The sequence below is a fragment of the Lytechinus pictus genome, unplaced genomic scaffold, assembly GCF_037042905.1.
Source record: "Lytechinus pictus isolate F3 Inbred unplaced genomic scaffold, Lp3.0 scaffold_20, whole genome shotgun sequence".
NCBI lineage: Eukaryota > Metazoa > Echinodermata > Echinoidea > Temnopleuroida > Toxopneustidae > Lytechinus > Lytechinus pictus.
This window is the reverse complement of record NW_026974141.1, coordinates 4,587,391-4,605,649: the sequence shown is the minus strand read 5'-3', so window position 1 is coordinate 4,605,649 and position 18,259 is coordinate 4,587,391. Positions and strand designations below refer to the sequence as shown.

Sequence of the window (18,259 nt, the reverse complement as noted above, 5' to 3'; positions counted from 1 at the left end):
ATTCATTTCTAAAACATTTTAGTTTTTAAAATGTTAAAAATATATTTAAAAACACCAAATATCATTGTGATTTTTGTAGATGATTGGATTGTTTTTGTTTGCTTGAAATTTGAACTTGTTTCCTCTTTCTTTCTTTTCTATCCCTTCTTCATCCTATCCTTCTTGCTCGCCCTTTTTTGTTCCATCTATCTTTTTTCTTTCCTGACCCTTTCTCTCTGTGTTCATTTTTCTTTCTTTCCTTCTTTCTCTTACCTACCTTCTTTATTAAATTTCTTTTTTTAATTCCTTTTTTCTTTCTTTCCTTAAATGTTTTTTTTTTGCTTCCTTCTCCCTTCCTCTCCTTTTTCTTTTATTTCTTTCTCTACTTCCATTATTGTCTTTTTTTCATTCTCTCCTCCCTTCATTCTTTCCTCCCTCTCTTTCCTTCATTATTTTATTTTTCCTTCTTATTCTTTTCCCTTATTCTTTCTTTTCCTCCCTTCCTTCCTTCCTTAGTCCCTCCTTCCTCCCTTCCTGTTTTTCTTCTTTCTTTCTTTGTTACTTTTTTTCAAAGAATAAAGGAAACATTTCTCTATCCTTCATTCTTTCTTTCTTTCCTCCTTTTTCTCACTTTCTTTTTTTTCTTTCTCTCCTTTATTTTGTCTTTCACACATGTATTCATCTTCCCTTCTTTTCTTTCTTTCTATATTCAATTCAAAGAATGACGGAAACCTTTTTTTTCTCTTTTATTCTTTCTTTCATCCTTCTTTTATTCTAACTTTCTTTTATTTCTTTTTTTTGCCTTCATTTCCCCCTTCATTTTTTCTTTCTTTCTTATCAATTCATCTATTCTCTTTCGTCTTTTCTTTCTCTTCATTCTTTCGTTCACCCTCCCAATTCTATTTTTCACACTGTCTAACACTGTGTGGCTTTCTTTGTTGATCTTTTTAGTCGATTGTCCCGTATTCAAGTTTGTGAAATCTGGTCACCCTGCCTTTAATGGAATAATTCCAGTCTCAATCTACGGTAGATATGAATAGAGAGATGTGATATGACAAACAACATTATATGATAGTGTCCCTTTTCACCATCTTTCCCGTTCTCTTCCTCTGTAACACGCACACTACGTGTGTGTTGTTTATGAGAGGGTGATGTGTGTGTGTGCTTTTATTTAAATTTTCAATTTTTCCCTCTCCCACTCCCTCTAAATATCTTTCTCTCCTCGATCTCTCCTCTACCTATCACACACACACTATGTAAGTGTGTTTTGTGAGTGGGTGTGTGCGTGTGTTTATTGTAATTCTTTATTTTCTTCTCCCTCTATATCATTCTCTCCTACGCACAAACAACCCACGTGCTCTCCCCCTTTTTATCTTCCTTTTTTTGACAATGACATGATAAACTGTTTTTCCAACAAAATAATCACAAAGTCGACAGGAAATTTGTATAATTATATTATGGATTCTCAGATTACTAATTTGGAGATGTAATCGGAGGAACAAATTTTTATTCATTTCTAAAACAATTTAGTTTTTAAAATGTTGAAAATATATTTAAAAAGACCAAATATCATTGTGATTTTTGTTAGATGATTGGATTGTTTTTGTTTGCTTGAAGTTTGAACTTGTTTCCTCTTTCTTTCTTTTCTATCCTTCTTTCTTCATCCTATCGTTCCTGCTTGCCCTTTTTTGTTCCATCTATCTTTATTTCCTATCTTTCTTTCCTGACCCTTTCTCTCTGTGTGTGTTGATTTTTCTTTCTTTCCTTTTTTCTCTTACCTACCTTCTTTATTAAATTTCTTTTTTATTTCCTTCTTTCTTTCTTTCCTTAAACGTTTTTTTTTTTGCTTCCTTCTCCCTTTATCTCCTTTTTCTTTTCGTTCTTTCTCTCCTACCATATTTTTCTTTTTTTATTCTCTCCCCCCCTTCATTCTTTCCTCCCTCTCTTTCCTTCTTTATTCTATTTTTCCTTCTTATTCTTTTCCTCCCTTCCTTCCTTCCTTAGTCCCTCCTTCTTCCCTTCCTGTTTTTCTTCTTTCTTTCTTTGTTACTTTCTTTCAAAGAATGAAGGAAACATTTCTCTATCCTTCATTCTTTCTTTCCTCCTCCTTTTTCTTATTTTCTTTTTTTTCTTTCTCTCCTTTATTTTGTCTTTCACACATGTATTCATCTTCCCTTCTTTTCTTTCTTTCTATATTCAATTTAAAGAATGACGGAAACCTTTTTTTTCTCTTTTATTCTTTCTTTCATCCTTCTTTTATTCTAACTTTCTTTTATTTTTGTTTATTTCGTTTCCCCCTTCATTTTTTCTTTTTTTTTTCTCAATTCATCTATTTTCTTTCGTATTTTCTCCATTCTTTTTCATTCTTTCGTTCACCCTCCCAATTCTACTTTTTTGTCGATTGTCCCGTATTCAAATTTGTGAAATCTGGTCACCCTGCCTTTAATGGAATAATTCCAGTCTCAATCTACGGTAGATATGAATAGAGAGATGTGATATGACAAACAACATTATATGATAGTGTCCCTTTTCACCATCTTTCCCGTTCTCTTCCTCTGTAACACGCACACTACGTGTGTGTTGTTTATGAGAGGGTGATGTGTGTGTGTGCTATTATTTAAATTTTCAATTTTTCCCTCTCCCACTCCCTCTAAATATCTTTCTCTCCTCGATCTCTCCTCTACCTATCACACACACACTATGTAAGTGTGTTTTGTGAGTGGGTGTGTGCGTGTGTTTATTGTAATTCTCTATTTTTCTTCTCCCCCATTCCCTCTAAATATCTTTCTCTCCTCGATCTCTCCTCTACCTATCACACACACACTATGTAAGTGTGTTCTTTGAGTGTGTGTGTGTGTGTTTATTGTAATTCTCTATTTTTCTTCTCCCCCATTCCCTCTAAATATCTTTCTCTCCTCGATCTCTCCTCTACCTATCACACACACACACACACAATATGTAAGTGTGTTTTGTGAGTGGGTGTGTGTGTGTTTATTGTAATTCTCTATTTTTCTTCTCCCCCACTCCCTCTATATCATTCTCTCCTACGCACAAACACACCCACGTGCTCTCCCATTTCTATCTTTCCTTTCTCTGATTGAGTATGCATCTGACATAATATATGAAGTGGGTATGAATGTGTGTTTATTTTCTTAGCCACGCCCCACTAGATCTCTGCCTAGCTCTATCCATTTATTTCACTCTTTTGATTTATTCGATATTACATTCGATTCCGGTCCTCAATTTTCTGTTTCCCCGTCATGGTATTAATCTCTTTATTTGTATCTTGCTTCCTCGTGCTCGTGCTCATCGGCCTTTGTGATAATTTACACTGCACTCCAATTCGCAATTATACTAGTAATAAACCAGACTCGCATTGGGCCTATGGTCTGTTTCATGAAACCTGTTGTTATAACCAATTTGCAATAACAGTTAAAAGCTACTGAAATCCCTCAATCTGACTGGCTAATAGTATATTTGTTATGGAAAGTGTGCTTTTGCTGTTATAACGAGTCTCCATGAAACGGACCCCGATGCTCGTTTTCAGAGCTTGTCATCTTGAATGATTGGTATAACCTGAGTCAAACTGCCCCTGTCTCTATAGAATAAGAATCCTGTCTGATTTCCATAGTGCATGTATGGGCGAAAGCAAATAGAGAGTCAATTTCTGTCATTTTAATGAGGTATTACGTGCACCCATTCTTATTCTAAATGGTAACCTTTGAGTAAAAGCCCGTGACTGCGATGTGCCGTTGTTATTGCCTTATTGTCTCTATTGACTTTCTGTTGGCGGTTTTATATTGAAGTTATAAAATTCAGTGGTAATAACTGACATCTGGGGAGCGTTTCATCAATATTTTTGCCAAACAAAATGTCAGTTCTGACAGTTTTCCTGGATTTTGATTGGCTGTGAGGCACTGTTACTATGGTAACTGTTGGATCAAATGGAACTTGTCGGATAAAACGTCTGACAAGTTATTTCATGAAATGTTCCCAAGGAGAGCACGGAGATGATATACGTAAGACTCGACGGAAATTGAAGTTCCTCAAGGGAGTTGGCGATATATTGTGGCGAATCGATCACCAGCTCTCGATTTTCAACTGTGAAATAAATGAAGTTTCAGCTGAATAACATGGTTACCCCTCTTCAAAGAGACTCCGTTTAGCTGGGAACTATATTACATTTTCATCAGAACACGGGGCGCTCAACAAATTGGAAGTTTTCATGTCAAAAAATGTTTCAGAAAATGGATATCAGCTAAATGATTCGTTCTCAGGACTGACTTGGCAATCACAATAGAACTGCTAAAGACTGCTGAAAACGTAACGTCTTAAATGTTCATAACACCCACATTCGACGCCTCTCTGGTACGTTCTCATACGAATTATTCGAATAGGCTTAATTAGGGTCCAGGGGAAATAAAGGGGAACTTATTTACATCAATGAATTGTTAGTTAACATTGTGACACTTCTTAGCATAACCTGGAAGTTACTCTTTCTTTTCAACGCTTGCGAATTCAAAGAGGAAATGGATATGATTGTGTCTCTCTGTTTTTAACCCTACACCTGACCCTAAAGCAACTTTCAATGACACAAACTGAAACACTTCAATATCAGGATATGAGAGCATCCCAAAAGTGTGCTTATAAAGGATTGACCAGCGAGTTCGTTATCCGGTGACATTTGTACTCCCCTCCCGTACCCCTCTTATAGTGTTATCATCGAATGTATCAATCTAACCATATTTATTCTTAACCGGTAGTTCCAGGAGAGGAGAACTAGGGAAAATTGCACTTCTCTTTGAAAGAAAAAAAAAAGAGAGTTCGTTTTTGCTGGTAATGGGACTCGTAACATCAAAGTAAAAAAAAAGGAATATCTGACCTTTATACGGCAAGCCATCTGTTTTCTGCCAGCTCTTGCTTTTTCTTGATATTAAACATTCTTGGAGATTAACATCCTGATATCTCTACTGGAGCCTGTGAACGACTGTACATACTGTACGATATGGATCTGAACTTCTCCTCTTCTCCTGCAATTAACAATTCGGCCAATGTTCCTCCCGGTTGGTCAGTGTACATGTCAGCAATCTTTTTCTGTTTAATGACAGTCCTGACATTCATCTTTAACCTGTTTGCACTGGTCGTCCTGCAGCGATGGCGCCACGAGTTTGATGAAGTAAGTCGGATGCTGTTCTTCAATCTCGCTCTCATGAACCTGATCAGTGGTGTAACTACAGGGATCTTTGATGGCATGATACGTTATCTCGACCGAGGAGAGGTTTCTGAACGGTTATGCCACTTTTTACCGTTCATAGGCACCTACACGTTGTTCAGTTCTATGTATGAGGTAGCGCTGATGAATCTTCAGCGCTATTTGGCGATTTGCTACCCGTTTCGGTACATCCGCTTCTCGACAGTCAAGCGATTGATTGCATTATTCGCTATCCTCGATTTCATCTTAATCAGCCTTTCCATTCCGATGCTACCCATTCCTAGTTTTCCATTTTATGAATTCGTAACCAGCCGGTGTGGTCATGAGACCTTTACTGACGGAATTGGCGGTGCCACATTGGGCACCAACATCTACATCTATTTCGCCGTATACGGGTTCCTATACATTATACCATTCATGATACTGACCTACTGCAATGTCCGACTGTTTATCATCGCAAGGCGAGTGGGTCTGCAAAAATGTGTTATCCCCGTACAACCCGAGGAAGCACGTAAAACCGATTCCGGCATACCAGGACTTAAAGGTCTTCGAACGGTTCTCATTATTACATGTCTCTTCTACATGTCTATCGTTCCGACGTTCGTGTTCGCGTCTGTATTGGTCATGCCGGCTTTTTATCTAAGCCGCACGGGTTACGACGCCCTCTATTTTTTGGCCAATGCGTTTCTGATCTGCAGCTGCTGGTGGAATGTCCCAGTCTACATGTCTACGAGCGCTCATTTACGTCGCAGGGCTATAGAGCTGTATCAACGTCTTAAGTGTTGCAAGGAAGCCCGTTAACGAAATTGAAAAGACATGAACGCATTTCCTTCCAAGATGTAGGTGATATTCACATTGCAGCGTTATTGAGATATCTTAGATTGGCGGGGGGGGGGGAGTGGCGTGTCATGCCCCACTCCGCCCGCTCCTAGCTAAAAGACTTTTGTGACCAGGAAAAAATGAACTGATTAAAAGGAAAGGATAATTGGAAAGCGTAATAACATTTACTTGTAAAAATATTTTCAAAATCTATTAAAAAAAAAGGTTTGCCTCATTTTGTGTGGTGGTGGTCCCTTAAAAAGTGTTTGGTTATGTTAAATCATTTGTAATATGTGACAGAATTTGTAACATTATACTTTAACGGCCTCCTTTTCACTTCCCTACCCTTGCACACAAACAAACACACACACCCCTTACAAACACGCATACAACACACCCACTCACAAGCACAAACTCTTAACTGAATCTAATAGCTGTCATTAATGCGTTTATTCATCTCATGCTATGAAAGTAATCTAAGTTAGATTTTAATGTATAGATGGCTAAGAGATAACATCTCTTGCTCATCCTATCTGTATTATTTTCCTACTCGTCCTATATAAATCATTATCTTGCTCATTCTATCTTAATTTTTAGTCTCCATATCAATTCTAATAAATCCGATTTTAATCTTTATCGCTTTTTATATTGTCTTTATTGACTTATATTGTAATTCTGTACATTCATCTTTTTTCGATTTTGAATAGCATTTTTTAAGACATTTAAGAAATGTAATTATTTATGATTTAAGCTTACCATAACTTCTTCAATGTACCGGTATGACTAGTTTCAGTGACGTACCTAGGATTTTCCGCAGGGGGGGGGGGGAATTCGTCCGCCAAAAAATTTGACAAGCAAAAAAAAGGTCTTCAAGACTCGTCAGGGGGGGCACGGATATGTCCCTTGCATGGATTGTGACTCGTCAGGTACGCTAGTGACTAGTTTGCTTCTTAATGTTGCCCATTGATGAACTTTATACATTTTCTATAATTTCAGTGTTGTGACTATAGCATGTATTGAATTCTACATGCGGAATAAACAATTTGAATTGAATTGAATTTATCTTTCTCTCCCCCCTCACCCAACCCCCTCTCTCTCTCTCTCTCTCTCTCTCTCCCTATATGTATATACATATAAAATACAATAACGGAACATAGCACTCTCAAAATGAAAGGTGAATGTATTCCTTACGCACGCAAACACCTAAACCCCGTCTTACAAAGAGTTACGATTGATCCGATCAGAACTCTATGGAAATCCATCAGTGTCATAATTCCTTTCTACGAAAATTTTTCACAATGTCCTTCGTATGCAAAAAGAAGCGGAGTGAATTTTCAAGAAAACAATGAATGCATGAATATACTTCACAGCAAGAAAATATTTTGAAAAAAACATTCATAATATGTGTTGACGTTGCTGGCCTTCCATAGTTGCGATTGACCGGATCAAGCGTAACTCTTTGTAAGACGGGGCCCTGTTCACTCTTCGTGTCACATACACACACACACACGCACACTCACAGAAGAAAATAACTGTCGTGAATAATGTGTACATTAAAGTCATGCTGTGATTATCTAAGTTAGATGTGAATGGGTTGATTGGCTGTAATGAGCAAGTTGTTTTTCTCACGCACACACACACTCCCTCTAGAAATCTCCCTCTCTCTCCCCTCTAACTCTCTCTTTTTCTCTGTCTTTCTCGATTCATTTGTTAAAAGTGCCATTAATGCTAACGTTGTACATTAACCGAAAATTCCACCAATTACATTCAAGCTACTACCACATTGGAGGCTCAGTCGGCGCTCTCTAGTGCATTCCAGAAAAAAAAACGAAACCGTAATTCAGTTTTTGCTATCACATTCATAAATTTGCATCATTGTGATGTATATTAGTGAAAAGATCTGCTTATCCTTCCTTCATTTATAGCCCATCTCAGCATTTGTAATTCACGCTTGACCGAGTTCGAATAATCAAAAGTGGTGCTACCCAATTTTCACTTGCACGAGCAAATTACGATATTGCGTGAGTTATTCTTACAGTTACTTCTGTTCGGAAAACAAAGTTCAGAACTTTATTAGCCACCCTGTCTTTCATACGAGACTTTATGCATAAACTATAAATGACATGGTCATGATGGTCGAGAGAATGTAGCTCTATAAAACATGTTTGATTTATACATATTCGACGGATCGTTGAAATACAAGCATTTCGTTTGCCCAACGAAGCAGCAGCTAATAAGCTAAGGTTAATGCTGTTCGGGCCGGAGAAGGAAAGCCCTTTATTGTTTTCATTTATTACATTCTTGACTGATCAATTACCATGGTAATAATTTGAATAAATTCTCACACTACTCTCAATCGTTTCAAAAGAGCGGCGGAACATGTTTTTTGGGGTGGGGCGAAGAAGAAAATGGGATAACATCAAGTGCAGAGGAGAAAGCAATTTTTGGCTTGGAGCCAGCGTGGCCAGTGATTATGCTAGAGGAGCAGCGAAATTATCGCGAAAAATTATGCCAAACCGTTTTTTTTTACAAGCAAAAAAAAAAAAAAAAAAAAAGGTTATCAACCTAAATTTTAGGAGTGGCTTTAATACCAATTTTTTTTTGACAAGCAAAAAAAAAAAATAAAATAAAAAGTTATCAACCTAAAATTTTTGGAGTGGATGCATGCATGTCAACGATTTCCCCCACTTCTGTCGGTGCTGGCGCCGTTCATTAGTTAGTAGAAATGTGAAAAATTAAAAACAACATGTGGGGAAAAAAATCGAAAAAAATTATGCTAAATATGCTATTATTATGCCAGATTCTTTGCTTAAAAAATTATAATTATGCCAAAATTATGCCAGCATAATGAATTATGCTGAAAGGGTAGAAATTATGCCAGTTCTGGCAACGTTGCTTGGAGCCCCAATACCCATAATTCCGCTGTCCATGCCTCGTCTAATCATTTGTCAAGCATATTCTTTTCATGTTAGAAATAATTATCTCCAAAGATAGCATTCATACCAACCAGAAGATCTCACTCTCTGCCTATTCACCGATAGCCCATTGTCCGCTGCTTTGAAATCAAACACGCTTTCACGCAAATTTTTTTCTCACCTGTGCGTCAGTCATATTTTCTGCATATTAAGGTCTCATATGAATGAAGAGAAGACGGATGGTTAAGTTATGATCTACCTTTTTCAAATAGATGGCAGTAAATCCAGATAAAATGGAAATTTGGTCTAGCACCAAATTTCCATTGTTTTAGATCAGTCATGCGCGCATTAAGATCGTTGAGATGGGCTTAAATATAAGGAGAGAATGTTACGATACTGCAACAGATAACAATGAAAATATAGTTTTAAATTTGATTTCCTTTTTTATTACAGGAAATAATTAACCATACACAAAAAATGATAATCTTACATCTTTTGAAGTGTTAGAAGTGCAATCCAAGGTTATGATATATCCAAATAAAAATCCAAGTTGGTTGGCGAAGATTTCGTAAATTAAAGTTCACAATGATGGCGATGATGAAATTGATGTTGAAGCACGATGAATAACAAGAGTCACTGTAAGGAGTTGAAATGTCTGTGAAGACGATGTTGATGATGATTAACAGTCAATTTCAGCAATCCATGGGTTGAAAAGCGTTCATTAAAACAGGTTGTTGATATCGATGAGAACTGAGAATTCCTCTCTCAAAATAACTGCAAACAGTTTATTGATGGCGTGCAAATAATTCTACAGAAGATAAATGTTGTATTCCAGGTGGAAATAAACTATGCTCTGACATAAAATCTGGCGTTCTGAGCTGATATGATGATGTCCTTGAAGAAACTGCCAGCTTATATATAAATCATTCACTATTCTGGAAGCTTCTAGTATTGTCTACAAAAAGAACATTCCGCCAATTTCTAGAGCAATCTAATTTTAGAAGACTTGAATGACCTCAGTGAAATTAATAATGTCAATAACATAGCTAATCCTATTGTTCTTTTCACTGCCACTAGTCTATTGTCTACATTCCATAAATAACAGAGATAATTCAGCCTATTAAATAGACATGCCTAACAAAGCTTTAATGAGACATTCTGGAATGTTCTTAATCATTCTATGCTATGAATATCCTTAAAGAGAAAAATAACTCAATAAAATGAATGTAATTGCTCTTACAATTCTTATATATAACAAGAAGCATGTCTTTCAATTAATGTACATTTCATGAAGCAAATGTTTGATTATGATGGCCAAAAAAACCCACACTGAATTACAGTTTCCTTTTATTCTGGGACGCGCTGTATGCCCTTTTGCATGCTCTGATGACAATGTCATGTAATTAGTCTCCTCGCCGGCATTTCCAACGAATTCGTTGCCCCATAGTCAGGGAAAACAAATTGTTTCCACTTAACAGTTAGTGCTCTTATCATGCTTATGATTTAGCTTTTATACGGTTAATCGATCGATGGTGCACTTACGTCAATAAGAATGTAATTGCGTTTGTTGTCGTTGTTTTATATTATCAATTTTATTGTTCTTTCTGAACGCGTGCCTAATGGGCAGGAAGGCGCAGTTGGCCGAAACATGGGCAGAGGTCTATAATTGACATTACCTTGCTTCTGCTCGCGTTTTGCACAATCATTTTAAACAAAATCTCACGTCCCGATTTTTTAATACGATTACAGTTTCTAGAAGAGGAGATACGAATTAATAACACAAAAGCGATGGGTATAAACAGTGAACTGCTTCTAGAATCAAAAACATATAAGCGCGTTAGGCATCGAAAGTAGGAACGGTGTAGAAAAGCGAAGTACTATTCTGTGATTTGTGAATCATTGATTTCACTTTTTATTAGTCCATATACGAATAGGTCACGCAAACGCGATGGATACACTTACTGGTTGTCAAATCATAAACAAAAGCAACGAAAACAGGAGTCGTGTAGAACAACTAAGTACGATTCTTTGACCGGTAAATCATTGATTTCACGCATAAATTGAACACAGTTTCCTGTTTGCGGCTGAAGCGTACCTAGGATAAAGGGCAATAAATTAGATGCTGTGAAGTTTTCCTCATCAAGAAGTAAAGAAATGAATGGGAGAAAGGCTGGACTTACAAGCTCCTTCCGTAACTTCGACAAGGAGAAATCCCAAATGTGCGTTCGTTCGTAAAGCAAAAGAGACATCATCTTCGCTCACGAACATCGTACAAATCACAATATTATTGCACATCGAAGTGACAGAAGATCGATTTGCCAGATAGCCATGATCAAAGTGACGTTAACTTTGCCCTATCAAAACGGAATGCAACTGTTCGAAGCTCATGAGTTGATTATCAGCTGATCTCGTGTACCCATCTATATATAAGTTCAAAACAGAAAGATTGACAATTCGTTTCAAATCATCAAGCCTTGATTTTATACGATCCTTGGACTTGAGCTAGATATGTATTTACATTTTTCACACGACTTCAACGTCACCCAGGTGTCGGACGTTGCACTGTTTAGCTATATACAAGCCGCTATTAGTGGGGCACTGTCGATCGTAACGATCTTCTTCAATTCTTTTGCTTTGGCCATCCTTCACCGTTGGCACCAGGAGTTTGAGGATGTAAGTCGAATACAGTTCAAAAGTCTGGCCGTCACCAATCTCATCGGTGGCGTGCTGTTGGGGACCTTTGAATGCATCTACAACAGCAGAAGTTCCTTTTCCACTACTGCCTGCATTTACATCCCGTTTGCATATAGCTTTCTGTGGTTAAGTTCAACATACCATGTTGCTCTCATAAATCTTCAGCGCTATGTGGCTGTCTGTTACCCATTGCATTACATCCGTTTAGCCACTGTTAAGAGACTTGGATTGATTTTTATAGCCATGGAATCAGTATTCTTCGCAATTTCTTTTATGTTTTACCCTGGTCCCGGATTCCCGTTGACTAAATTGATGACCAGTTTTTGCATACATCATTCTGTAGATTACATTGAAGAAGAGGATGCCACCTTGGGTCAGAGTGCTTTCATTGCCTTCTCAGTGTATGTTGCATTGTGCATTATCCCTTTCGTCATGCTGACATGCATGAATATCCGTCTATTGGTCATTGCTACAAGGGCCAGTCGACAACAGCATGTTGTTTCTGTAGGAGGTGCAGATGGTGACAGGGAATCTACCAGCGCCAGATCAAGGGCACCTGGACGGAAGGGACTTCGTACTGTCCTCATTATCACGGGACTCTTCTATATCACTATTATTCCGTTGTTCGTGACCTTTGTTGCAATGGTGTCTGTATCTCTGAGTGATCAGAGCTACGATGTCCTCTTCTTTGTGTCCAATGTGATTATGTTATGCAGTTGTTGGTGGAACGTTCCTGTTTACATGTCAACCAGTTCTTTGGTCAATCGGAGGGCAAGAGAGCTGTGGAAGCAGTCCAAGTGCTGCACCCTGCGTCGAAATCGCATCTCATACGGTGATGACCTGACTCTTTACAACTGTTCTGAAACAGGGCTTTCTTGAAACTTCACGACGGAGATGATTTACATGCTGGCTGTTTGAGACAGGCCGATGTCTATTTTGGAGGAGTATTTGCTATATAGTCCGGTGCTTCATGATGTACCTAAGACATTAGAGTTGACATATACAATCAATGATGTTATAGGATAATATTACATGACTATACACATTCATCACTCCCTATGGAGTATTCCAGCCTATATAATATTTTTGCATCATACCAAGTAGGTCTGCCCACTTTAAAAGGGGAGTGAGCTGTATGTGATCTCTCATTGAATGTGTGTTATAGATACATAGTCTTGAAATATACGTTTTCAGATAATATACTAATACCACGGAGAATACATTGACCTACAATTAATTGTATTTGTATTGAGACACTAAAATGTTTTGAGAGGAAAAGTAATCGTTTTGCTACTTAGTTAAATAATTATTGTGGTATAAATGTATTGAGTAGTTTAATCAGCATGTTATCATTCAAGTGGGTCTATATTACTAGACTACACTATCATTATGGGTCAGGAAAAAGGCCAGGTATTAGTAGCTCAGGACTCGAGATGGCGTTATTGGTTCGTATCTGCTTTAAATCTGGGGAGTGAAAGTCCATAAGACGTCTTGCTGATTGCCAAATGAAACTATACCATGATGCTTCACTATAACATCATTAATACGAATTAATATGAATCATTGGAATTTGAACGTCTTTTATTTAGCTCTGAACAGTATGCTTTATTTAATTTTTAGGAGCAAAGGTTCTTTGTACTATTAGAATTAGCAAAAGCAGCAAATAAAAATGTATCAAACAATTAAACTGGAAGATGTGACCTACTGTAAGGACCAAATGTAAACATTTATTAATTCCTAGCAGTTTTGGTCGTTAACATCAGAATGACAATATCGTTTAATGATCTAAATGTATATAGATTCCGAGTCAGCCATGACATTCTTTGCATTTTACTTGTATTATATTAAGAAGTCATTAGGTACTCCTTTATTCCCGGCACGATATCCAGACATTTGGATGGTCTAAGGGTTCTAATAAGAGTCCTCTGAATAAGGTATCTATCCCACTCTGCATGCATAATCTCCCTTCTATCCTTCGATTCCTTCTCCCACCTGCTTGATGTTCTCAAACATTTCATAGATTCTTGTCCCCGTCTGAAAAACATATCTTGCGTATGCCCGTGTGTGCGTATATTCATTGATTTCATTTTTTTTCTTCTATTTTCGCTTTTGTGAAAATTTCTTTCACTTTTTGGCAATGTCCAATTAGAGTGTCATAACGAGACGATCAAACATAATTTCACTGTTATGAAATTATAAATTGACGTTGAATTCATTAGTTTAGTCATTTCTATATTGATCTCTGTACGTCCTATATACTATATCGGGATTTAATGTATGCTTCGTGCTCATTTAATTTAGTATGCCTTATAAGATTACAATACTTTGTCTGCATAAACAATCAGCTGCAAAATAAATCCACATTGATTGTTGTACACATTACAGAATAATCACGCTGTTTCACATACGATGCTGTTTACAATATTAACTATCCAATAGTTGTTTAACCGTTCAAACAAATGTTTAAAATCTTCATGATTTCTAAACAACTTTTAGATTTTAATATTCATAGCTCGAAACTTAAAATTTCCCTTATGTTTTACTTGCTTTAACTTTACCTTTTCTTAATGAATAACCTTTACACTAATTTACTTTCATTTCACCACGATACATGACCGGATGTAGCTAGCCGTAGATACATATAGTCAAAAAGTAATTATTTGTTTATTAATTAATCTAATATTGACCGTCAAAACCAATGATATCGACACGCACTTTCCAATTATGCTCATTTGTCAGCACTTGCCAGCATTATTATTTTGGTAAAACTCATTATTTCCATTTATGCTCAATTTTATACTGTTTTTACAAGGTAAGAATGTTCATCTGTAAAATTGTATCCGATTTATATTATTTTGCATTATGTTTGAATGGAAATGAAATAAAGAATTGAATTTAATTATAAACAGCCATGCATATTTATTCGTTTTGTTTAATACTTATTTTGTAATACTATTGACATAAAAAAACCTAATCTTTGTTTTGATTCTCCAATCGTTTATTTTTATGTATGGGTGTGTGATAGAAATTATTTTATTATCAGTTATTTATTATTTTCATCATGGTCATCATGATCTAAATGTTGAATCATAATGATGCATGTGTTACGTTGGTCAAAATGAAATCTTGTTTACACTATATCTTGACTGTATTGAAAATGATTCGACCTTGGATTGAGCTGGTCCTTTGTCCTTAGCAATAGCTATATAATGAGATTTATAGAAGTGCAAAAAGAACATCTCACAAAAATTGACACTGCAGAAACGACCGAACTCAGGGATAGCAACTTCTTAAATTAAAAAAAAAACCTGTTCATTGAAGTTTTCATATTCGACAAAATCTTCTGTACCATGTTAATTCCTCATCTGCATAGCCACCCGCGATCGTGTCTTGGAATCTATTGAGTTATTAGGGAGTTTGCACACCGCATCGACGCCGAACGTTTTCAAGAACATTGAAAATATATTGTCAAATACCCTTCATAACAAAGAACAACCAAGAAGTCTTTGCCGAAAATTGGTGAATCAAAACATTGGTTTCGTCCAGGACTATAATACTTCAGTTTCAGTTTGGTTTATTTTCATTTCAACACTAGTCAATTTACATTGTAACATTAAAAGAAATCATTACAAAGATATCAATGAATATTCAAGTATATACAGTATGACCATATGACATAGATGAATAAATCTTTACAATAGACACTAAACAATATGATAATGATATTAAGAATGATATTTACAATGAACTAGATAATCATAATAATAACTGTATTTTGCATATGATTTCTTTTATTCATCTTTACTATTTAAATAAATGTTGAGGAAATGGAGGGTTCCACTAAAAAGCAGGGCTTATTGAGTATGGATTCCTCAAAGAATAAAATTTAAAAGACAGATTTGTAGGTAGGAGTATAAATGCAATAACGAGAAAAAAATCCTAAAATGCTATTGTGATGGATCGAGTACGGAAATGATGGATGGAAAGTGAAAAGAAATGTAACCGAGAAGACTGGTGCACCTGTGTGGATGAAAGAGAAAGAAAGATAACAAAAATAAGTGTGATGGCAGATGAAATGGAAGGACAAAGATGAAGGAAGAGAGAGAGAAACGACATAGTTTGCAGTTTTACGTCACCTCTGAAACGTAGGACGAAACTGCTGTTATGGTTCACAAGTTTTCGACAAAGACCTCCAAGCTATCCATTGTCATATATGAACGGCTTTTTCAATACATTTACCGTGTTCTTGATTTCGTTCCGCACTGGCGGTATGAAATCTCGCCATTTATCATCGCCAGTCACATGAAGCAGAAAGCTTACAGACAAAGGGAAATCTTCGATTGCAATCTATGTCATTCCATCCTGAAAGCTTTGGCATGTACATCACGCAGTCTTCTCCCCCGCCATCGTTTGGTTCATCCTCACACCAGTTCATGTAGGTGACCGGTGTATGATCGGACCAAAGAAAAGGACCTCGTGGGTCGGGCTGCATGGTGAAGCCCGATCCAGTACTCTTTGGACCACATGGAACAATCAGTCTTCTGTGCAGGTAAAGAAATCCATGGTCAGCGTGGTTTAGCACGAAGATTTAAATGCGAATATATAGTGAATGTATTCTTTTCTACAAATACACGTATATTACACTATTTTGTTGTCATTGGGAATTTCTATTTTACAGAGTGAAATAAATCAAACGGCCTCGTACGAATTACTTGCATTCCTGATTTAGGTGTATTTAATATGACAACATATGCTATGAAATATTGGTAGATATAACCCCTCCTCGTTCATTTAGACTTGTCAATTTTTCCCGCCCTCTTTCTCTCCTTGAATGTCTTCACAATATAGGTTCGAATCAGTACAAGGTCAAAATGTCTTCACGTTACCAAAACTGGTTGGATCACATTTGTATTGTTCTAGGTATTGACCTCACCTCTGTGAATACAACGCCGTTATTTTCACTGATGGGATTTCACTCGCTGCTTATAAAGGCCACCGCACACCTTACGACTGTTCGCGATCCGATTCTGGAACAAATCGCACTTTGCTCATTTTCTGAAAATGTGAATGGAACATATCATTTTATTTGAGGTTAAAATTAATTGAAAGAATACTAATATATCCATTTTGAAAGATTGCAAACCTTTATTTTGGAGTAAAGGCCAAATTAGTTTGAAATCGTAGCCAATCGTACGACTGCTATGACGTCATTACGACTAGATATTAAATTCGCTTTTATTCTAAGAAGGATGATAGCATAGTCACAGATTTGAACATAGGTATTCGTACGATGATTTCGAACATTACACAGTAAGATATTCCAAGTCTCAATATTAGCATCAAATTCTACAAAATTTTATTCTGAAATCGGGTCGCAGACCAATCGTAAGGTGTGCGGTCGCCTTACGATGAATAATTTTTGTCTCACCTGCATAGCAGAGTGAGACTATAGGCGCCGCTTTTCCGACGACGGCGTCAACACCAAATCTTAACCGAAGGTTAAGTTTTTGAAATGACAGCATAACTTAGAAAGTATATGGACCTAGTTCATGAAACTTGGCCATTAAGGGTAATCAGGTATTACAAAACATTCTGCCTGAGTTTAAGGTCACATGACCAAGGCCAAGGGTCATTTAGGGTCAATGAACTTAGACCATGTTGGGGGAATCAACATCAAAATCTTAACCTAAGGTGAGGTTTTTGTAATGTGATCATAACTTAAAGTTTCATGAAACTTGGACATAAGATTAATCAAGTATTACTGAACAATCTGTTTGAGTTTCACGTTACATTACCAAGGTCAAAGGTCATTTAGGGTCAATGAACTTTGGCCAAATGGGGGTATCTGTTGAATTACCATCATAACTTTCAAAGTTTATAGATCTGATTCATGAAACTTAAACATAATAGTAATTAAATATCACTAAAATTTCTGTGTAAGTTTCAGGTCACATGATTAAGGTCAAAGGTCATTTAGGGTCAATGAACTTTGGCTATAATGGGTATCTGTTGAATTACCATCATAACTTTGAAAGTTTATGGATCTGATTCATGAAACTTTGACATAAGAGTAATCAAGTATCTTTAAACATCCCGCCGAGTTTCAGGTAACATGACCAAGGTCAAAGGTCATTTAAGGTCAATGAACTTTTGCCATGTTGGGGGTATTTGTTGAATTACCATCATAGCTCTGTAAGTGTATTGGTCTAGTTCATAAAACGTTTACAAAAGAGTAACCAAGTATCACTGAACATCTTGTGCGAGTTTCAGGTCACATGACCACGGTCAAAGGTCAATGGACTTTGGCCATGTTGGGGGTATTTGTTGAATTACCATCATAACTCTGTAAGTATATTGTTCTAGTTCATAAAACTTGGACATAAGAGTTATCAAGTATCACTGAACATCTCATGCGAGTTTCAGGTCACATGACCAAAGTCAAAGGTCATTTAAGGTCATTGAACTTTGGCCATTTTAGAGGTAATTATTAGATTGCTGTCATAACTATCAAAGTTTATAGATATAGTGTATGAAATGTGGATATAGGGGTAATCAAGTGTCACTGACAAGTTTTAGCTCATATGATCAAGGTCAAATGTCAATGAACGTAGTATTGTATCATTATATGAATGGTGTTTTT

General features: G+C 36.6%; 1 protein-coding gene across 1 annotated transcript; it reads left to right on the top strand.

Moving 5' to 3' along the window:
- Positions 1 to 5,080: 5,080 nt before the first annotated feature.
- Positions 5,081 to 5,992, top strand: LOC135157933 (delta-type opioid receptor-like). The gene has a single exon (XM_064115137.1). The coding sequence runs from the start codon at positions 5,081 to 5,083 to the stop codon at positions 5,990 to 5,992; it is 912 nt and encodes a 303-aa protein (XP_063971207.1).
- Positions 5,993 to 18,259: the final 12,267 nt, after the last annotated feature.